At 41.3% G+C, this 23,028-nt stretch overlaps 1 protein-coding gene across 1 annotated transcript in view; it reads left to right on the top strand.

The window, feature by feature from the left end:
- plxnc1 (plexin C1) overlaps window positions 1-23,028 on the top strand; it is a 30,909-nt gene that overhangs the window by 5,714 nt on the left and 2,167 nt on the right. Inside the window, exons 4-30 of the mRNA XM_079655152.1 lie at window positions 75-175; window positions 262-367; window positions 461-635; window positions 891-993; window positions 1,199-1,274; window positions 1,612-1,653; window positions 1,782-1,903; window positions 2,666-2,845; window positions 4,670-4,802; window positions 5,084-5,257; window positions 6,430-6,597; window positions 6,771-6,870; window positions 7,059-7,160; window positions 8,108-8,211; window positions 8,287-8,328; window positions 8,413-8,537; window positions 9,128-9,326; window positions 10,353-10,499; window positions 13,797-13,965; window positions 16,658-16,758; window positions 19,914-19,989; window positions 20,316-20,350; window positions 20,496-20,591; window positions 21,266-21,429; window positions 21,516-21,663; window positions 21,822-21,962; window positions 22,043-22,117. Of these exons, the coding sequence (XP_079511278.1) occupies window positions 75-175; window positions 262-367; window positions 461-635; window positions 891-993; window positions 1,199-1,274; window positions 1,612-1,653; window positions 1,782-1,903; window positions 2,666-2,845; window positions 4,670-4,802; window positions 5,084-5,257; window positions 6,430-6,597; window positions 6,771-6,870; window positions 7,059-7,160; window positions 8,108-8,211; window positions 8,287-8,328; window positions 8,413-8,537; window positions 9,128-9,326; window positions 10,353-10,499; window positions 13,797-13,965; window positions 16,658-16,758; window positions 19,914-19,989; window positions 20,316-20,350; window positions 20,496-20,591; window positions 21,266-21,429; window positions 21,516-21,663; window positions 21,822-21,962; window positions 22,043-22,117 (3,204 nt within the window). The remainder of the gene's footprint in view (window positions 1-74; window positions 176-261; window positions 368-460; window positions 636-890; window positions 994-1,198; window positions 1,275-1,611; window positions 1,654-1,781; window positions 1,904-2,665; window positions 2,846-4,669; window positions 4,803-5,083; window positions 5,258-6,429; window positions 6,598-6,770; window positions 6,871-7,058; window positions 7,161-8,107; window positions 8,212-8,286; window positions 8,329-8,412; window positions 8,538-9,127; window positions 9,327-10,352; window positions 10,500-13,796; window positions 13,966-16,657; window positions 16,759-19,913; window positions 19,990-20,315; window positions 20,351-20,495; window positions 20,592-21,265; window positions 21,430-21,515; window positions 21,664-21,821; window positions 21,963-22,042; window positions 22,118-23,028) is intronic.

Raw genomic sequence — 23,028 nt, 5'->3', positions numbered from 1 at the left:
GATTATAAATACTTTTCAGATTTGTTTGTGTTTAAAAAGTGTTGTTAGATTGCTATGTTTGTGATTTGTCCTAGATGAAGCGTGTAGCTGTGTCAAAGTGCGGCACATATACAGATGTGCGGGCCTGCTGGTCTGCACAGGATCCTCACTGTGTCTGGTGCGGGTCTACCATAAGGTCAGGAACACAACACCTGCACGCCAGTCTTTCAAACAAACATAAGTATCATACTCTCTATTAAAATGTCATTTTCTCTTGCATAGTTGCACATTTGAAGATGACTGCCCAAATTCAGACTGGTTATCCATCCCTGATGATTCTCAACAGAAAATTGTTTCCTACAAAGTTATGAAGGACAGCACTGGCCAGGTAGAGATTATATTAATATTTAAATATAATGACAATAATAATCATGTATGACTTTCAGTTATTGGTTTTACACTCACATCATTCCTCTCTCAGGTCACACTAAACATCCACACACACCTGACTGTGGGACAGAAGGCGCTGGATAAATATTCCTGTAATTTCTCTACAAGTTCAAGTGACTTCAGTGAGCTTTGTAGCAGGGAGAGCCCCTTTCCAAAGTTCCCACAATGCACCTGCATTCTTTCAAATAGCTCACTTCCTGCTGAAGGTCAGTGACTTCTGATGAATATGTTAATGCAGTGAATTAAATACCATGATTAATGACAATTGGGTCCCCTGAAAGGCGCTATATACATTTAAGTTATTATTATTATTATTAATTGTAAAAGATTCCTATAAGATAAAAAGTGAACAAAGCTGTCGTCTCACAACAAATATCAAATCATTGCATAAAAATGTGCATGTTGCTGCTGACAACTACAACAAAGAGTCTAAAAATTATTGTATAATGTTCCCTCAACAGGCCGCCATGTCACTGTTAGTCTAATACTTGGGACAACAATATTAATGGAAAAACTGAAGCTCTCCGACTGCCCTGACATCAGGGGACGGCCAGCTTATGTCCTGTAAGTCCACTGCCAACATGTCAAAATATATGTAGAAAGATTATTGATTCATAGAAGATACCAAAATTGAACAAGCAAAGAACATTTGAAGGAGAGAGGCAGAGGCGTGTCTCAGTGATGCATACAGCATTGCTATCTTAGGGTCTACGTGTTGTGTCAAGTCCTGGTGATTCATATTCAGCTAACAGCATTGGTTTTCTCTCAGGTGTGGAGAGTGTGTCAGGGCTGGATGTGGCTGGAGCAGAAACGGCTGTACCTGGGCAAACCAAGGAGTGGGGAATGTAATAATGCATGTTTTTTTTCTAATATAGTCTCCTCCAAGTGTTTTTAAACCACTGTTTTCAAAATTGTCAAAACAGATTAACTAGTTAGGAAATAACCCTATTTTAGGTCTAACCCAGCCTGATTTAACTGATCATCAAAACAAAATGTCAGATTTGGTTTAATTTGAATGAGAAGCTCTAACAAAAATGCAAATAAGACATTATAGTTACTGGAAGCAAGCTGCTACTTAGTTATTTAGCCCAGCTAACATTAGCTGGGTGCTAAATTCACTGTTGACAGTATCTTTAAAGTGAGTGTCACCCTGCCTAATTCTCCCCTCACTTGCTCTTGCAGGACAGTGTTTGCCAACAAATGGAGTCAATGATGAACTTTTCAGTGAGTTTGACCCTCAGTTATATCATACACATTATTACTCTCATAATACCCTAATTCACATTCAGTAAAGAATCAGCATAAAGGAATGTAATAAACCTGATTTATCTTTGTGTGTGTTTCACTGTCAGACACCAGAGATCTCCTCCATCACACCCAGCAATGTGTCTTTCCACGGCAGGAACCACGCCGTGTTGTCGGGTTCTAACCTCAGGGACGTGATCAGAGTGAGGATTCAGTGCACTCAACAAGAGTGAGTCAGTTCACCAGTGGTAATATGAGTGGTATATTACACCTTGATATGCTCGACAATCTGACAGCATTGACAATTCATTGGATAATTATCAAGTACTTTCCAGTCCATGCTATAATGTGCACTGATCCCTCCTACAGCTAAGAACAGGATTTATGTTGATGTAAAATATTGTTTTGCTCCACAAACGTATTCTTTAAGGTTTTAAGAAAAATGAGGCTTATGTTGGGGTTCACACGTGCTAGCAAATCTGGATTCATTTGGTGTTACAGAAAACCCATTCTCTGTCCCATTCTCACACATTGCAATCATCAGCACTGGAACAGAAGTACATTTTGCCATGAACTAAACAGTTTTCAAAAATATCATAATTGTTTTACTTTGTTGTATGCTCAGAATTTAAGTTTTGAAACACAAATGTTTTGCTGTTTGCTATGTTAAAGGCATTCTCCATTTTATCAATCTTTTATAACGAAGTCTTCACCATGAGTACAAAAGCAGTTTTAATTGGAATTAGCAATGCCTGAGCTTCTGGGTAAGGGTTGTGTTACAAACACAAAGAAGGTTAAAGTGAGTTTGGAGTTTTAGGTGGAGAAGAGGTATAAAAAGGTTGAGGAGAGCGATGAAAATATGCCTCAACATAATTATGCTCTGGTTATTTGCATATTTCTTGTATTGAATGGTTGTTGTGATTTATTTAGTTCCCTTACATAAGGTAAATATTGATCTCAGCTGCAACTGCTCTCTCTGTTCTCTGATCAGATCTCCTGTGTGGAACAACACTGGTGTGAGACTCACCTTCCACATTCCCGGGGCAAATAGTAAAGGCGTGGTCAAAGTATGTGCTGTCCTCCCAGACGGTAGTTGCCATGGCAACACTAAAATCACCTACCAGTCATCCCCATCATGCACCGATATTACACCAAGCAGCACCTGGATCAGGTAAGCCTGGATTGGTTTGCATGTTTTGATCCCAACAAGAACATCATGGATGAAAATTAGCTTGAATCCATTTAGTATTTCCATCAGCCACTGAGCTGCAGAAAAGGTTCCTACAAACAGAAATGTTTCAGAAACGTTATGTTCTGATGTCAACTAGGGCTGCACGATATATCTTGTCATGACGATATCGCGATAAACTCTCATATCAGGGGTACTTGAGTGAATGACATGCAGGCTCTGCATGCACAGCAAACCACCAATCACAATCAAATCTCCAAAGCAAACGGAGATTAAAGGTAAAAACACTGAATACATTTGTTTCATGTGTTTCTCCAGGGCAGTTCGGCGCTGCTAACCGAGCTAGCTCAGCTTGTTGCTCTGATAACTTAAAATCCAGACGTCCGTGACTAAAATCCTTCATCCGGTTAAATATAGTTAGAAAAATACCAATTGTATAGCATTAAAGTTCAAGAAAGGATGGTTTGTGGACAAAAATATATTTTTCATATCTCAATATATCGCAGGGGAAAAAATATCGCAATATCAGTTTTTTCCAATATCGTGCAGCCCTAATGTCAATGTCTGAAAAGCTTCTGCTACTAAATTAAGCTTTTCTGGTTGCATCTCTAATGGAGACACCTCCACTTGGCATTATTCTTGTTCAACTTTCATATATTAGTCCATGTTAAACAATACACATAGTACACACACACACACATACTTACTTAATTTATAAGCTAATTTGGAAAAGGTATTAAAAGTGAAAGACCATCAGAAATCACAATCTAATCAATCATTATTGAGATTAACTATGAACAAACAAGACCATCACTGTATTCAGCCTCTGCGGATCCATTCAATGGAGAGGAGTGATGAGGCAACATGGGTGATAAGAAAAGTGCTATAGGAAACATGATGGTTACATCATGGTAATTAAAAAGATATAATTACTGATTACTGATTTGATAATTGAAAACATGTAAAATACAGTGAGAACATAAATAGACGATGTTCTAACAGTGAGTTGTTAGTAACACGACATGGCTGAGACTTATTCTAAGAACCAATGTCAGTGAGGGGGGGACATTTACGGGTCGAGGGTCATGTCGTGGGGAAGGACAGCCACTTCCCAGAAACAACGTCTTTCACCAAAAGACCACTTCCCTCTGCAGTTGCACTAACTGAAAGTTCGACTTCTGCTTTTGTTATAACACGTTTTTCCACATTGTTGCATGGGTGCAAAAATGATATGTTCAAATCAAGAGTCAATAAGCTAAGGCGACTGCATTGGTAAAGAGCTTTTCTTAGTGAGCAGTCAAATCACTTCACAACACACTCTGCTCATATAAACATCACACACAGTGGTGTGTGGTGTTCCATCTCCTGTAGTTTGTTCTTTAGGTTTTTGTGCATGTCAATGGTCAGCAAAGGCTAAAATCCCTGTGTTCCCTCCAGAGGGAGTTTATCCCTCTTTAAGAATATTGGTTGTCACTTATATCCACCAGTGAGTGTGCACAGCTTTTCAATGCGCTACTTTATTTGCTCTGATCATTGTGACACAAGTTCCTGGATGCTATACAGTATGTATTTTGGCATGTTGCAGCTGTAAGGCCTAATAATGTTTTACATGACCTCCCAACCATTCTTCTTTGATGGCAACAATTATTATTCTCATTATGCTGTTGTTTCTTACCTTTATACTGTATAAAGTAGTCACAGGTGTGTGGTTAGCTTCATATCACCCTCTATGGTAAGAAAACACTTTATCTGGTATTGAATGTGTATGTCCTCTTCTCTGGTTGGCTGCTGCTCTGTGTCACGTAGTGGGAAGAGGAACATCACTCTCATGGGTTCCCACCTGGATCTTGTGGAAAGGGTCATGCACAGCCACTGCTTGGAAGGGGTCATGCACAGCCACTGCTTGCAGGAAGTCACACCCAGAAACAGCAACTATCAGGTGGGTCTCTTTACACCACACTATTCCAGTGTTTTGTTCTCTTACTTTATGTCATATCACATCATGTCATGCTGCTTTGCTCTGTCTCATTATACGTCATGCTATGTGTTATTTTTGTTACGCTACAGTATGTCTTGTTATGTTGTTGTTGTTTTACATTAACCAGTGTAACATTGTTTCATGTATAATGTTGTATTTCCCATTGCATTTCTTTATTTACCATGTCAACATCATCACCATGTCATGTAATGCCATATACAGATGTTTTTAATTGTGTGCAGTATCTCACATATGAGTCCCCTGCAGCTGGAAAGGGGGTTTCTGCTGTCAAAGTGTTTCTGAAAGTAGCCAATAAGAGCTTGCCCTGCCACAAAACAATGAGCTACCATCCAGAGCCCGAGTTCATCAGCTTCACATCCACAGTGACAGGAGAAGATTTGCGCATCACCATACAGGTAACGCATATTTTTGTAAATGCACAAACAAAGGACATGTTTACACAAAGGTCATTGTTTGTCTAATGTTTCCGCACTCGCTACATTACTGAAACTGCTCTACTCAACAACTGAAAATCCCCCACCGGTGAGTCAGTCACTCACGGCGTCCCCCAGGGCTCTGTAACTGGTCCCCTACTTTTCATAATTTACATTCTCCCAGATAGATCCTCCGTCAACACCAACTCCGGTTCCACTGTTATGCCGACGACACCCAACTCTTCCTCTCTAGAAAAACTATTTCTGCAACCACCCACTCACCAACTGTGTCACTGACATCAAAACATGGATGCAAAACAACTTTCTGAAACTAAACTCTGACAAATCTGAAAAAATCATGGCCCAAACCGTCAACCCCGGTCTCACTTTCCTCCCTCACGTCAACCAGGTCACAAAAACCGCCTTCTTCCACAAATATTGCCCCCATCAGACCCTCCCTCTCATCCACCGCTGCTGAAACTCTGATCCATGCCTTCAATACATCTCGACTGGATTACTGCAACAGCATCCTCTATGGTTTATCTGCATACATCCTCAATAAACTACAATATGTCCAAGACGCCGCTGCGCGTATGTTCACCTCCACCCTACCTTCCGACCACATCTCCCATATCCTCCAGGACCTCCAGTGGCTCCCCATCAAATACCGGATTGACTTCAAAATATTACCTCTCACCTACAAAACCACCATTACCCCCCCCCCCCCCCCCCCCTTTACCTCTCTGACCTCATCCAACCACACACCCCTACCCGTCGCCTCAGGTCTGCTGACGCTAACCTACTACAGCCCATCAGGACCAAGCTCTGGACCTGGGGGGTCAGGGCCTTCGCTGCAGCCCCCCCCCCCCCCCCCCTCCCTCTGGACCTGGGATGACAGGGCCTTTGCTGCAGCCCCCCCTCCCTCTGGAACTCCCTTGCCAGTCACTCACATCGAAAGGCCAACACTCTTGAATCCTTCAAAAAATCTCTCCCCCCCCCCCATTTTACTCCGCACTTGGATTAGGACTACTGTTTAGTTATTGGTTTTTCTTTGTACTATTTCTGGTCTGATTTTAGGTAAATCGTCTTTGAGCATTGGGAAAAGCGCTATAAAAATCCAATGTATTATTGTTATTATAATGTTGTCATTTCAGAAAAAGGCAGACGGACTGGCGATGAGGGAAGCAGAGTTGTCTGTGTATGGTCTTCAGGAAGGAAACACTTACCCCTGTGTAATGAAGGACAAAGAGACCAGTAATGAGACTGACTTCCTCATCTGTGAGATTGAAAGGACACCCTTTACTAAATTTCAGCAGTTAATGGTAAATCTTGTAACACCAAGCCACAATAGAGAAATAAAATGTAAATGTTATTGAAAAAAGTGTCCAATATTGTAACAAATATTTGGGTGTACTAAAAAATAACTGTTTTTCAACCGAGTAAACATGTAATACTGCTCTCTAGAATTCCTTTCAAATATATATTTTTTCTGCAGATAAAATATGGGGACAGGACAGTAACCCTGAACACCAGATATTCAATCAATCTGTACCTGATGCTGCTTGTCCTTCTGCTGATACCCTGCATTTGTGTTGGTAAGTATAGGGTTTTATGATTTACCCACTTCCAGCTTCAGGTTGAACTGAACTGGAAAATAAACTTTTTTAATTTGATGCCTCCGCACCAGAGGCATTTTGTCTGTCTCATTTTTGCGAACATGATATCTCAGGATCACCCGAAAGAGAATATCTTCAAATTGTACACAAACGTCTCTGTCTTTCAGTGGTGGTGATCATCTACCGAAATCAACAGAAGAAGCTTACTGCTAAAATGAACAGGTGTATGGAGGACCTGGAGCTGGACATCAGGAATGACATTAGACAAGGTCAGTAGCAAACATCATGGCATCTGTTGTTTAACGTAGATCAGGAAAAACCAGTTGCTTCAGATACTCACATTTTAAAAACGGTGTGAGGAGTGTTGTTTGCAAAATTGTGAAATATAAAGATATCTCTTGTTGTGCCGCATCGATATTGATATTGTAACTTAGCTCCATCCAGTCGAACAATATGATAGATAAACTGGTGGAGGACTTTTCTAACTTTTCATTTCGCATAAGGTCAAGATTGGTGATTTGTATTGAATTATTTGCTTTATGAACAAATACCTATATAATACTAATCAATACCACATCTGGCTTAGCTGTGTTTTGTTTTTGTTCGCATGCTATCACTAAGACTAAGATGGTGAACGTGGTTTTGGATGTTGAAACTGTATCTGATCGTACCTGATAAGCAGTGGCGAACCGTGACTTTTATACCTAGCCCCTATTATTTAGAATATCTTAGGCCCTCAGAGAGCTCGCCACTGCTGATAAGTGACTCAACCTTATCAGACTCTGGCTCTTGTGTTTAACACATTCAATAGACACATGCACATGCCGTTCCCTTTTCTTTAGGTATTGTTGGTTCAGAGAGGGCCTTTATCAGTTGAACGGGGGAGAATGATAGGAGGACATTGCCTGGTTGTTCGGCCGGCTCTGGATTTGAACCGGTTTACTCGGCAGCGGTTGACGCATATGGGCCGCCAGCTCTCCGGTGGCCCATGCAGTTCCTCTTTATGATGTGAAATGCCCTTGTTCCTTTTTTCTAATGTAAAACCAGAAGGCCTCATTTCTGTTGGTATTGAAGTGTGAGATCAGTTGGTGAGCAGCTGCTGTTTTCTTTTCCTCTTTTTCTTTTTGACCTGTCTAATGCTTTAATCTGGCATCAAAGAGAAATATAAATAATCTCTAACACACACATGTCTGATTCTCTGAACCGTCCTCCTCAGGTTTTGTGGATCTGCAGACAGAGAAGGCTGACCTGATGGAAAATGTCGGAGCGATTCCTTTCTTGGACTACAAGCACTTTGCCTCCAGAATCTTCTTTCCTGAGGTACATTGTAAAATGTGAAACATTAAACATAATACGATCTCTGGCAGATTTCCAATGCTATGTTTTGTTGTTCAGGATGACTCTCTGATGAGGCTGTGTATCAAAGACATTGGGCAGGTAAGGTTTACCACCAGCTGTTGATGATGTCAGCAACATGTGTAGCTCTGTCAGTGATGGGTTGTTGTGTCTGACCTGAATCAGGATGTTGTAAAGGTCCAACTTGATGATTGTTGCCAAGGCTTGTCCAGGCTGCTCCATGATCAGCTCTTCCTCACATCCATGGTGCACGCTCTGGAAGAGCAGAAGAGCTTCACCATCAAAGACAAGTCAGTGTTAAACTGGGCCTGTGATATTCAGTATCAGCCCATCAGATTACTAACTGTTTTAGGTCTAAACATGTCTTTAGTTCATTAGTTCCCTTTTCATGCTGAATGACTTCTTACCCAGAACACTTTCATGAGCATCCTGCCTGTCACAGTCTCTTCACTTTTATCCTTCTGATGATTCATGGTTTTCTTGTCAGTTGGTCAGTCATGACAGCTGGGTCTATAAAATACAAATAAACTCATGGTGATGCTTTTTATTTGCTTGCTTGTTCACCCAACAGTCCAGAAACCTTAGATCCAGCCAATCATAGGAGCTGAGAGCAGATAGTGCTTGTACCAAAAAAGTACATTGGTTTTGAAAATGGTTGCCGGTTGCTGTCTGACTAATCGATACGTTGATGAATTGTTGAGAATGCTAGACCTTTTTTTCTCTTCAATATTGTCCTTCTTAATCTTCAACCAGTTTGTCAATGCTATTATCCTGTTGCATAATCATTTAATTTTCTCTTTGCTTCATATCCTCTGCATTCATATCCTGTATGCTGTCCCGTTCTACGTTGGTCTCCTCACCTCTATATATTATTTTTCAGATGTGCTTTGGCGTCATTGCTAACCGTCGCGCTCCACCATAACTTGTCGTACCTGACGGAGGTGATGGAGGCTCTGCTGAAGGTGCTGACGCAGCAGAACAGCAACGCTCAGCCCAAACTCCTGCTGCGGCGTACCGAGTCCACCGTGGAGAAGTTGCTGACCAACTGGATGTCCATCTGCCTTTATGGCTTCCTCCGGGTGAGCTGCTGTCACCTTTTTTGTTCCATAAAACTCTGGCTGGATACACTTTTCATGCCGAATAAAAGCTGTCCTTGTTCTTTAAATGTGATGCAGCAAAGCATGTCTGTCCTGTGATGGACCTTTGATTATTCAGATATTGGTTTCCAGGCCTTTAATATATATGTATAAAGTTGAGTTTTATATTGATCTGGGTCTACAGTTACATCTAGGATTAACTTGCCATGCATCAACATACCTTTCTGGTGCATAGGTGAGAGTGGGGTTAGATGAGAATTTTTTTACTTATGTTGTCCTCTTGGCAAAGAAAAACAAGATTGAAGACAAAAAATAACCTATACTTCAGGATGTCTTCTGTCAATCAAATGAAAATAATGCATCTTTCACAGAGGGCCATGAAAATATGACTTCTAAGTGGTCTTGTGGCTTAACTTGCCCCGTCTAAGGGGTAAGTGGATCCGAGTCAAGGGGTAAATGGACCAATTTGCTTTTTCAAGTTTAAACCTGAGTTTTGTGGTACAGGAATGCTGCTTCTGTCTGCTAATTAAGTTGTATATCTGGTGTATGTAATATGTCTGTCTTTTGCCACTGCTCTGATTGATTTTCCAGCCTCTCCATCAGTGGCTGCTCTGAAATACCACTTTATACTACAGAGACTTAACTTATATTCAGTGCCTCTGGGGGGGTAAGGTTGAACCACTGTCTCAGTTTACTCCCCAGCATGTGGCTCACTTTGCCCCAAAGCCACTTTTTGGAAAAAACTGTCTAGCTTAGTCATTCATGCTAATCTTGAGCTAACATAACCAAGGTAACGGACATCAGCTCTGCACAGCTTTCCTGGAATCAGAGTCCTTCATGTTACCTGTATATAGTTCACAGTTTACCTCAGCTCTGTTATATGGTTTAAGATATGAACTATACATCTTGATTTTTAGAACTCCAGTCTACCCGCCCCATTTATAACTGGGGAGTTGAAACCAGAAAGAGATAGTGAGGCCCACTCACTTCCTGTTTCTGACTACGCAGGAGAGCGTTGGCCAGCACTTGTACCTGATGGCGAGCGCCGTCACACAGCAGACCGCTAAAGGCCCCGTGGACTGTGTGACCGAGAAGGCTCTGTACACACTGAGCGAGGACTGGCTGCTGTGGCAGGCTCAGGACTTCAGCTGCCTGGTACACACACACACACACACACACACACACACACACACACACACACACACACACACACACACACACACACACACACACACACACACACACACACACACACACACACACACACACACACACACACACACACACACACACACACACACACACACACACACACACACACACACACACACAAAGTAGAACTACCAAATGAGGTGTGTCACAGGTTGAGTCAGTTGGGCTGTTACATGTGGAAGGGATCATTAACCAGGGTGTCCGTGGGCTCTTAAAAAGTATTAAAAGTCAATCAAAGAAAATTAAGGCTATTAAAAAGTTAAAGCTAGAAAATGTAATACCTTGGAAAATGCCGTTTAATACTTTTAAGTGTTAAACGGCATTTTCGAAGGTATTACATTTTGTAGCTTGTTTTCAATAAGTATATAAATTGTCCAAAGAGGTTGTATTCTACAGTCTGCCTGAATGTAATCATTGCGTAGGTGTGTAGTGTGATTCTATGTAGTTTATTTATGGCATCCCGTTGGTTTTGACGTCGTCTGAACAAGACATCGCACGCTCACTGCTTGATAGCGCACGAAGCTCCGTTTACGCCGGTTGGTCAACAACATCGTTATGGGTAAATGCAAGTCTGCGTCCAAATGGTTGGAAGTTAAGGAGGAAGGACAATCAATACTGTAGTAAATGTGAGGTAAAGTGTGTCGCCAATGTAACCGGTTAAAACTTGAAGTGGCGATGACGTCTTAAAATGTATGGAAAGGGTCTTAAAAAAGGTCTTAAAAGGTATTACATGTGACTTCAGGATTCCTGCATATACCATGTTAACACTTCCCAAATCTTATTTATTTTTTAGTCTTTAATGTGGTGCGTAGTCTACAAACTGCACCTAATGCCATGTCTAATGATGAAGTACAAACACATGATTTTACATTTCAGAATTGTGGGTAACGTCACTAACGTGCTCCTATGCTCATGATTAGAAATCATCCTTAGCGGGGGTTGTTCCGCTGACAGTATTGAGTCAGTGCGCTGCGGCTGGGGCTAAACCACTTCCCCCTCCATATGATTTCATGCCCTTTGGAACATGCAGTGTACAGCTTTAAATGTTTGACTTTGCTTTATTTATTGCTTTTATTACAAAATATGTTGCACAACAGAGTCGTTTTGAAATAGTTTAAAAAAAACACTAGCAAAACATAAATACACATCTCAGATGATTTTATTGCAAACAATCTAAATGTGTGGAAATGAATTCAGGTTCTTCAGACATGTCAAGCAGATTTCAAACAGCTCTGGGCTTCTGTTCATCTCTCTATGTGCTGCTGTAAGACATAAGGCTGGAAATGAGGGTGAAAGGTATATTATGAATGGTGACAGGACACTAGAAAGGCATGGGTTGGTCAACAGCCTATTGGTATATTAACCATAAGATGTCTTTTACTGAACAAATGTCACATGACACACCAATATAGGATAGCCAGTTTGTTATTCAAAAAGTGACAGTTTTAGTAGTAGTAGACGAACAATCTTAAAAGGCTTTAGAAAATAGGAAAAACAATAGTTAATAAGAGGACATTCCATATGTCTTTTCTTCACTTTAATGCACTATTTCTGAAGGGGAGTAAACAAAAATACATGCCATTTCAGGCTTTGACAGAAGGGGTTAAAGGAAGCAGCTCACAGTCAGACTCATGAAAAAACATCTGACTCAAAGAAGTGAAACGTCTCAGCATTTCTAAGATTCAATTTAAATGACCTCTCAAACTTTCTGAACAACCTTCCTCTGAGCTCCTCACAGCCGGAGAGAAGCTCCTGACACCGGCAGGCGGCGGTCATTTAGTCTCAGTTATTTGATGATTTAGGTAAAAGAATAGAATTTAAGTGATGAACTACAACCACAAGAAAAATAATCACCTTACACTGAGACAAGAAGACAACAGGATTTAAGTTTTTGACATGTTAAAATGAAACAATGTGCAGGTCAGTGCATCGAGTTCAATGCATGTCAGGCACACACTGAACCAACTGAAACGTTGAACTAAAGGTTAGTTGAAAGCAATAATATTAAGTTGAACAAATGTTTTTTATTTGAACTAAATAGTATTTCTTTCAACTAACCTAACATAATTATGTGTAATCTGTTGATATAATACGTGTAATACAAATCAACGTTTGAGTTGTTTCAGTGCAGCCTAGCTGTGCTAACAAACATGTAAGGGATGGACACATAATGTAGTTATAAAGCATGTAATATTATTGAAACTGAGTGAGCAGAAATGTACGATCGAGTAGCTTAGCATGACTTGGCATGTTCAGAAACCTGAGAACTCTACTTCAGCAAAACCTGTGCATGCTTTTCCCCATATTGTAACTGTTACTCCAGACTGTATTGTCTTTAAGAGACTTCAGTCTAAAGCTAGAGTCAGGATACTGCTATCAGTAGCACCGTGTCATGTGAGCTTTCCGCTAACAGAAGCTAACTAATGCTACTAAGTTAGGCAGACATTTTTCAATTTATCAATTTTATCAATTTTTAAATCATCAAAAATATTGAAAAATTACACCAAATCAGTGTATTAAATAGTATCAACCTATAAATAAATATATAAAACAATTAATGAGACTTAAAAAACGCCATAATTAATAATAATGTTCTAATCCCTTAAACACTCAAAACGTGAACATTTGAATGGGCGCTTAAAAAATACACAATATGTTTCACAAATGTCTCCCACTAAAGATCCCCTGTTTCCTCCCCTCCAAAATAAGACAGGACTGGGTATCTGTGAGTCTCAAATGTCTCCCACTAAAGATCCCCTGTTTCCTCCCCTCTAAAATAAGACAGAACTGGGTATCTGTGAGTCTCAAATGTCTCCCACTAAAGATCCCCTGTTTCCTCCCCTCTAAAATAAGACAGAACTGGGTATCTGTGAGTCTCTAAGAGTTAATGTTGTTTAGATTTGCGCACATTCAATGCACATTTGCTGGAGTCAACATACCAACACTGATGGGTTATCTTCTAATGTAACACTACACTGTTCCATCATCAGCACTTTGTGTGTGTGTGTGTGTGTGTGTGTGTGTGTGTGTGTGTGTGTGTGTGTGTGTGTGTGTGTGTGTGTGTGTGTGTGTGTCCCACTGCAGCCGCTCCCCCCACAGCAGTCACTTTATCTGATCTTATAAACCACCATCTCACTTACTGCTCACTTCCATTACATTACATGCAAAACTGCCGAAAGGAAATAAGATGCTGTCCGATGACACATTAACTGTGAAAGTCTTGGACTCCCTGCTGTTCAGAGGCTGAAGGTGCTGTTCGCAGTGGGGGGGGACGGAGAGCTCAGTGAGCCTCTGGAGGTTGGCGCTCTCAGCTGTGACTCGGTGGAGCAGGTCAAAGAGAAGATCCTCAACGCCTTCAAGGCCAAGTTTGGGTTCCCCTACAACACCCCCCTCAGGGACATCCATATTGGTGAGTGACAGACCGGCTTCTCAACCCTTTATGTATTTTAAGAACCAACAAATAACTGACTCCACTAACATCCTTGTCTCTATGGATGAAACCTGATATTTATAATTCCTCTGTGCCAATGAGCGCCGTTGTTGTCCAAAATGGTGAAATACATCAGTGGGTCACACTGTTGCACTGTGGGACATTTCCTTAAAAAAGAGGAATACTTTCTCCTGTTTGGAAAACGTGCTTTCACACCGGAGTACTTTTCCCAGGAATAGTTCTGATAGTTCTTTGGATTTTGCGTTCACACCAAAAAGATCTGGAACTAGAACCTAGTCTTTGCAAACCTTTTCACCCCCATATAGTCCCTGCTAGAGAGCAGGGACTTTCCTTGGGAGAAAAAGGTTCCAATTTCTGATTGGCTGGGCGAATTGTAAACCACGCCCCGTAAAACTCCGAAAAGTTTTGTGAAGCCGCCATTTTTATTTGTTCGCATTAGCATTATTAGCCCAGCGCACCAACGGAGAGAGACTAATTTATGGAAACACAACATGGGAGCAGTGGAGTGATGAGGAGGTGTCGGCGCTTCTGGCGATTTACTCGGAAGGCTTCTACTGAAGCCAGTCGGAATGGACCAGTCTCCAACTCCGGGGACTCCGGGACTTCGGGTGATGGTATACGCCGTGAAGTTGTTTGCGGCCTGCCAATAAATCCAAAGCAGAAGAAGACGTGACATCAGCGGCTTGATTTGCGTAATCCTCCCTCAGGGACTTATTCCGGTGTGACCGCGATCTACTAGGACAGTTCCGGGACAAAAGAGTTTGGCGGGGCTAAGTACTGGGAACTAAGTACAGCAAGGTAGTTGGTGTGAAAGCGGCTTTTAACTACGAACTATAAAAAGAGGCCTTTTATGCTGCGTTCACACCGGACGCGATGCGATGTTTGGGGGCGGCGCGATTACATGTAAAGTCAATGCAGAGACGTGGACAGACGCGAATTCGCTCCGACGGTGAGCATGAAGCGGCAGCCCCGCAGTAACGCGCTACACAGTAACGCGTTACTGTAACGCGACTACTTTTTCGGTAACTAATAGCGTTACTGTTTACCTATTCTCATTAAGTAACGTCGTTATAGTTACTGTGATTTAAATGGGTGCGTTACTGTGTTACATTATGTGATCAATTATGTGATCCAACTGAACCGAATCTCCCAGCGGATGTAACTTACAGGCGAATACAGCGATGTCCTCTCACAGTACCATGGAAAAGTGAAAGTAACCAGAGAGGAGTAATGATTGGTTAACGCGGGGTAACATTTCAGGGTAAGCCAATCAGAGACAGAGTTGGGCGGGTCTTGCCTTATGGGGAAAATACACAGACACACAAACACTTGCTAACACACACACATACACGGCAACACCCACCAGCAGCACACACACATGCACACAATGGCAGATGCAAGTATCAGCGAGAGCAGCAGCGCATTTAGAACTTGGAGATATAACCTCTATTTTCAATTTGTGGGGATAAAGGACGCAACAAATATTACGGTCAAATGTAAACTGTGTGCAGGACAGAAAGCATTGTCCACTTGATTGTTGAGGCTACAACAAAGATGCCTGTCAAAATGTCTAAACATATCTTTTGTGTTTTATTGTTCCACTACATTTCATAATGATAATTGCTACAATGGTGGGGAGTTGTCTTTTCTCTTACTGTGCCACAGAACAACACACAAACTTGTATTTTTATTATTATTATTTTTTAAGTAAAGTAACTTGTTACTAGTTACTTTTATAATTTAGTAACTAATAAAGTAACTAGTTACTTTTTGAGAGCAGAAACTATAACTATTACTAGTTACTTTTTAAAAGTAACTTGCCCAACACTGGCCGTCACTGACGTTCAACCAGAAAACATCAGCCGTTAGCTGTTAGCAGTTAGAACACAGAGATCACAGCTCCTCATATCTGTTCAGAAACTGGACAAAAGTTAAACGAGTACAAACCACAGACTGTCTGTGTTATGGCGAATACAGTCGCTGGTTTATTTATGTCTGTAGGCCGTTGTTATGAGTGTGGAATGAGCATATACAACGTTAGCTTAGCCTGGTCGACCCGACCTTCATTCAGAAAACAAGCATTTTAAAAGGTTTTTCGCCTGCCGTCTTGTCTGCAGACTTGTCAAGCATTAATTCATGGTTTTTACTAACCGGTATCAGTATGTTGTTACGTCGGCATCATTTAGAAACGTGTATTACAATTTAATCACAGTCAAATATGTTCATTTCGTTGTAGTTGTAGCTCCCGAGCCAGTGCGCCTTGTTTGAATGATGCGAGTAAACACAGCTGGCAGCCGCGGTGAAACTCGAGCGATTAGAGCGAAGCGAATATTCGCATCGCGTCCGGTGTGAACACCCCATTATCGGATGCGATAGGAGCGATTAGAGCGAACTCAACATTAGATAAATGACTGAGCTGCTGATAAAATCAAACTATAGATTATTGACTAATTTTCCGACTTTTTAAATGTAACTCTATAATCTAAAATACATATTTAGCTTACTGACGTGTGGTGTTATAAATATATCTAGATTGTTTTGGTGTTGTGTCTCAATTCTTCTGAATGAAGTAGTGCCCAAAGGGACTCAAATTTGTGGTGAGCTACTCTTCACACTGTGTAACCATAACCTGCTTCCCTTTTCCTACCAGAGTATGAACGGGATGGGTTATTTTTTCCTCTGGAGGAGGTGGATGCAAGCTCTGAGGTCATCGGGGAGGTGACCATGCTGAACACACTAAGGCACTACAAGGTGAGGACCGGGGGAAGGGTGGAGAGGGGGCATAGCTCACTCAGGCGCTATTCAAATTCGTTATCAAAAAAGTATTCCGTTCACACGCATTTGGCTCATTTAACGTGTCCGTTCACATGAGAACACTGGAAGCGCTGTAGTACATATGCCGGGCCTGTAAGTGGCGCTGTACTTCCGCACGAGACCGCTCGAAAGCGCTGGAGACGCTTTAGTACATATGCCAGGCCTGTAAGTGGCGCTGTACTTCCGCCACAAAATACACCAAAAGCAGCGAAGAAGACCCCCGAGCATTGTTGCCATGGTTGCCCTTCTTTTTATTCTCCGCGGTGGATTGAGCAACATGTAGTTCAAGTAATTCTCCATGTCCACTTGTTGCTGATGGTTGTGGTAGAGGAGCTGTAGATGTTGCCACACGGTGCACTAACATCTGTAGCATGGTCGAGCTGTAGATGTTGCAATAACATCTGTAGCATGGTCAGTAGCATTAGCACTAGCAGTAGCTACTGACCATGCTACAGCAGAGAGCAGCAGAGGCGGGGCTATGGCTTCATCGTTATCAGGAAATGATCGTATAGGGCGTACACACTGATCCGTTTGGCCCCCCAGAGCGTTCCGTTTGCAGATCTATTGACCTTGGGACCCGTTATCGTTTGCAGGGTCCATTTCCGCGGTTCCGTTACGGCCTTGTGTGAACGTGAGAGAGAAGTAGCAGATACAAACAGTTTCGTTCTCGTGTAAACACCGCCTCAGACTAATCCCATTGAGGGGGGGGCAGTGTTTATCAGCTGGACCAGCTCCTCTCTCAAAGACAGTAATGTCGCTGTTCCTGCTTCCTCCTACAGGACAGGAGCATACAGGTATTTTCTGTGGTGGATTACATCTTTGTGCTACGGCTTGACAAAAACTGGATTTAAAATGTAAATAACAAACCCCTCATTGCAAAGCCCACCCTCCATAATTAAACATTGACAGTTTGAATCTTCACATGCTGGAACACCTGAAAAGTCTCCAGAAGAAGTGGTTTAAAGAAACAAACAAAAAGGTGACGCAGCACGTTTCCATACAGAAACGTCTCTATGCTGAATGCAACCTGTTATCCATTTTTATTTATCAAGCGATTTCACAAGTGCTCAAAGACGCTTTTTGATTGGCGACTGCAGTCCAAAGGCTTCTTGGAGCACTTCTTAATTTGCTGTTAAGACTCATCATTTTCTGGAGCAACAACAGAATTGAGATGGACCGGTTGAATGTACTGCATGTTATGGAAAGCAGAGGGGAAGTTTCTCCATTACTTAAATCTAACAAGAAGAGAGCATTTGATATAAAAGAGGAGAAGTACTGGAGGGAAGAGTGGTTCCTAATGGCTTCATAATGGGACTATGGAGGCGTGTTGTGCTCTATGTGTCTGTCTTCTGTCAGAGAACCGTCACAGATGGACATCAGCATGAGATCATTTACAGTCAGGCAGACAATAGAACAGTGGTGTCGCTCTCTGGGGAAATCCTTGTTACATCTAATTCTGAGAAAATAATGTTTTAATTAAATTACAATAGAGCAAAAGTAAAATGAAAATATTTTCCTAAGTTTAGTCTAGGTGTAGTGATGGACTCTGACCTGAGTTTCAACAGTCACATTAAAACAGTTACTAAATCAGCTTGCTATCACCTAAAGAACATGTCTAGGATTAAAAGAATAATGTCACAGCAGGATTTGGAAAAACGTGTCCATGCTTTTATCTTCAGTAGACTGGACTACTGTAATGGTGTCTTCACAGGTCTCACGAACAAATCTATTAGAAAGCTGCAGCTGGTTCAGAACGCCGCTGCTCGAGTCCTCACTAACACTAAAAAAGTGGATCACATCACTCCTGTTCTGAAGTCTTTACACTGGCTTCCTGTGTGACAAAGAATAGATTTCAAAATACTGCTGCTGGTTTATAAAGCACTGAATGGTTTAGGCCCAAATTATATTAACGATCTCCTGCAAAACTATGAACCATCCAGGAGTCTCAGGTCTTCTGGGACGGGTCTGCTCTCTGTTCCAAGAGTCAGAACTAAACATGGAGAATCAGCGTTTGGCTAGTATGCCAAGACTATCTGGAACAAACTCCCTGAATCCAGCAGGTCTGCTGCAACTGTTAATACTTCTAAACCAGACTAAAAACGTATATTTTTGCCGCTGCATTTGAGTGAGCTGTTTATATCCAAACTGCAGTATAGTTTTTATTCATGTATTCTATATCTGTTGTGTTTATTTGATTATCTTTGCTTTTTAATGCCTGTTTTTAAATGCCATTTTATTATGTGTTTCTGCTGAATTTATTCTTCAAGGTCTTTTTTTTTTATTTGCAAAGCACTTGGAAGTGCTGAAAGGTGCTATATAAATAAACTTGCCTTGCCTTTCCTAAGTTTCAGAAAAGCAGTTCAGTCCGACAACTCACGTGTTTCTTTAACATGTTTATTAGAAGCAGCATATAGTTGAGTTTGGCGACTAGGCTCGGGTCTCATCACTCCACAGATATACTGTACATAGCACGATGAGTGATGATTAAATAACTAACCCCCGAGCCTACGGGTGGAAGCTGAGGTGGTGGTGGGGCAGCAAGCAGCAGCGACGTAGAGGTAGCTGCAGCAATAGCAGCAGCAAGCAATGCATAGAGAGAGATCTGGCAGGTTAAATAGAGCGGCATATTAAGGAGACTGTTTGGTTGCTTGTAGAGTGGCAAGGGGGCGTTATGTATGAATGCAGAATAAGTGCTCGAGTTGACTGCCTGAACTAGTTCGCAAGCTTCGCCCCATATGTCTCTTAAACATCTGCTTCTCATCGCAAACATATCCATAAGGGATGGACACGCATTCTGTGCAAAGCACCTGGGCGACACACAGTATCAGGGGATTTCTAAGGCTGACTGGTTTCTTGTTATCAACACACACACAAACAATAAAACCAAACAGTGAAATGTGAAAACGACAGCGTGGATGATTTGAACTTTTAAAACATATTTCTAGCCATTTCATCATGCAATTATTTGTTCTCATCTCATGCTGTTATAGTCACTTCACAGACTATTTCCCTTTTTTACAAGATGATGGATGAACATTTAACATGTTGCTATTTATGAACCTGTGTGTGTCGGTGTGTTTGTGCTCCTGAAGGTTCCTGATAGAGCGACAGTTAAAGTTCTTTCCAGGAAAACTCATCCTCCTCTGAGCCCGCAGGGAAGTCTAAAGGGTAAGAGCTGACACTTCAAACTGTTTGTGAAGCGAATGCTCTTTTCCTTAACAAGAGTTAGCTGTGAAAGTGAAACCTCTCTCATGAACTTCACTCTTAGAGGTGACACTGGATAGCACATTTTAGACCTAGTAGAATTGAGCATTTGAAATCCCAACTTCTCACCCCAATGGGTTGAAAAACTGATATTTTCTTTCGAAATGCTTAGGCCAAATAAATTAAGCTTATGAGTAATTGTTACTACAGCAAAAATAGACCAGAAGTTGTCAGATAGAGGACGCTTTTTATTTACGCTCATGATTACATGTATCTTTTTTCTCCTTTAGATGACGAGGACTTCTCTGGGAAATACTTTCACTTGGTGAGTAGCAGTTTGTGTTTTATGTGTGCTGTGGTAGATCATTTGAAGTCACAAACTACTTTGTAGTGTAGATGTGCACTATTTATGTGTGCACATCTCAGAAAACTACTAACTGAACGTTTTTTTAAATGGCAACTTTCTGCAGATTGATCCTGATGTAGATGAGGACCAGAGGAAGAACCCAGAGAGGAAGAAGTTAAAACTAAAGGAAGTGCACCTCACCAAGCTGCTCTCCACAAAGGCAAGAGGAACTAAAGTTACTGAAAGCAGAGTCCGTATCACACACCATCTCCACGCTGCAGAGGAAGCATGCTGTTTCAGTTTCACTCGCACACTGTTGTTTGTGGGTTACCCAAAACCAAGTTTGTGGCAAACGTATACATAATAACTATTTTACTAGCAAGGACCAACTGACAACTGTGTGATATTTGATAAAAGAAAGAGTACGGGCGGAGAGAGACTCAGAGTGGGGGTTCTGTCACTGCAACATTTCTGCTCGGGCTGATTACGGGCCCCCCAGATGGTTCCTGGAATGACCAATTAAAAGAATGCACAATTTAGATCTGAATGGATGAGGAGACAGGTAGAGAGGAGGATGGGATGTAGGGATATGGGGATTGGTGGATGAAGGGGTGGGTTGAGAGAATAGAGACAAACGGTGGCCGGATGTTTGGCCGGATATGAATAGACTTAGCAGTGGTTAGAGACGGGGTTGAGGCGTGGCCATGCTCCTGAACCTAGGTTAACAAATTAACTTAAAAACAACACAAAACAAATGTTTTAGTACTTCTCTTTTATTGATGATGGAAACATTATATTTGATAGTACAGCGTTCTATACAGTTGTAATGTTTAATTATCACAGAGAAGAGGGAATTTAAACAGCAGGAAATGACATCACCTGCTCCTCCTTAAGGTGGCCGTGCATTCCTTTGTGGAGAACCTGTTCAGGTGTATCTGGGGGACGCCGCACTGCAGGGCACCGCTTGCTGTCAAATACTTTTTTGACTTCCTGGATGCTCAAGCAGATTCTATGAAGATCACCGACCCAGATGTTCTGCATATCTGGAAGACCAACAGGTATTGTCTGATCCGGGTGAAAATATTTAGTTTTAGACTTTAAACTGCAGCTTTCCTTTCTGACATGTCTATCTGTTACTTTGCAGTTTGCCTCTGCGCTTCTGGGTCAACATCCTGAAGAACCCCCAGTTTGTCTTCGACATACAGAAGACTCCACAGCTGGACAGCTGCCTGACCGTCATCGCTCAGGCCTTCATGGACTCCTTCTCCCTCAGTGACACCCAGCTAGGAAAGGTACTGTACAATACACAGCTCATCATTTACCAACTGACAGCTTCTCCTTTGCCTGGTGAGACAGCAGGTGGAGGTGGAACTATTGGATTAACCCTAATATAAAGACAAGAGAGTGTTTGCGTCTATGAAATCATACCTTTAATACCATTGTGTTCCAGCATGCACCAACCAACAAGCTCCTCTATGCCAAAGACATTCCCAAGTTCAAACAGGAAGTAAAGGCTTACTACAAGCAGATCAGAGACCAGCCACCAATCACAGACTCAGAATTCAAGGAATTCCTGCAGGAAGAGTCAAAGGTAATGTCCTTTTAGTGCAGAACTTTTGACCATAATGACCAGCAGTGAATGGATGAGTCACTCGTTTGTTTTTATTGTAGAAACATGAAAACGAGTTCAACGAATCTGTAGCCCTCAGAGAACTCTACAAGTTCATACAGCGCTACTTCACAGAGGTGAGTTCATCTTCACTCGCTTACATTCATTTCCATTTTATTTAGTTAAATATATGATCTGTTATATTAAATGGCGAATGAAATTCTTAGATAAGAAACGGATGATGTTGTGGATGTCACATGTGGATTTGTTAAGTGTGACTCAAATGTGAGAAAATAAAGGATTTGAGGAAATCAGGTAGTAAATCATCACAAGAAATGATTCCGCCAGCTCAGGCACTTACACTTTTTATTAGACTTTTAATTTTCAGCAGCGCTCAATGGTGGGCTAGAACTTTGAAAAAAAAAATGATATTAATCTCTTGATCTAACTATAATTTAAACACAGTTGTGTTCATTTAGAGTTGTCTTTTTAGAAATAGATGTTAGTTGTTGCAACCTTAACAAGTTTAGGCTCCCCGGTGCAAATAACAAAAAAGTCAATTCATATTCTGGAAAAATAGTTATATATTTAAACTGTGTATAAATGATTTTAAAACATTACATTTGACTAAAGATAATGAATTGTACTGCAGGAAATACAACTAACTGTAATTATCTAATTATGGCAGAGGAAGTGAAAACGTTGTTCACTTCCTCTTCCAAGCTTAATAGTTTTGTTAGTAAGTGTTGCACACATCAGGGACACACCACCAGTGGGAATTACTGTTATTTAAAATAGTTTTATGATTTTCCAAATTGCTTGTATTCCAACCCTACAAGAGACATATTATATCAACATAATAAAAGCAAATAAAAGTCAATACAAATACTATTTCAAATGTTCTATTTGAAACACAAGATGGTCACCAAGAAGGAGGGCCAGAGAAAAATGACATTTGAGGCGGTGTTTTAGAGCTATTCGATATTTAAAATAATATTTTAACTACTGCATTCACATTTTGTCTAAGAACAAGTATATTTACCACCAC

The sequence above is a fragment of the Notothenia rossii genome, assembly GCF_949606895.1.
Source record: "Notothenia rossii genome assembly, chromosome: 10".
Classification (NCBI taxonomy): Eukaryota; Metazoa; Chordata; class Actinopteri; order Perciformes; family Nototheniidae; genus Notothenia; species Notothenia rossii.
The sequence above is the reverse complement of the archived record's forward strand: the minus strand, read 5'-3'. Positions and strand labels throughout refer to the sequence as shown.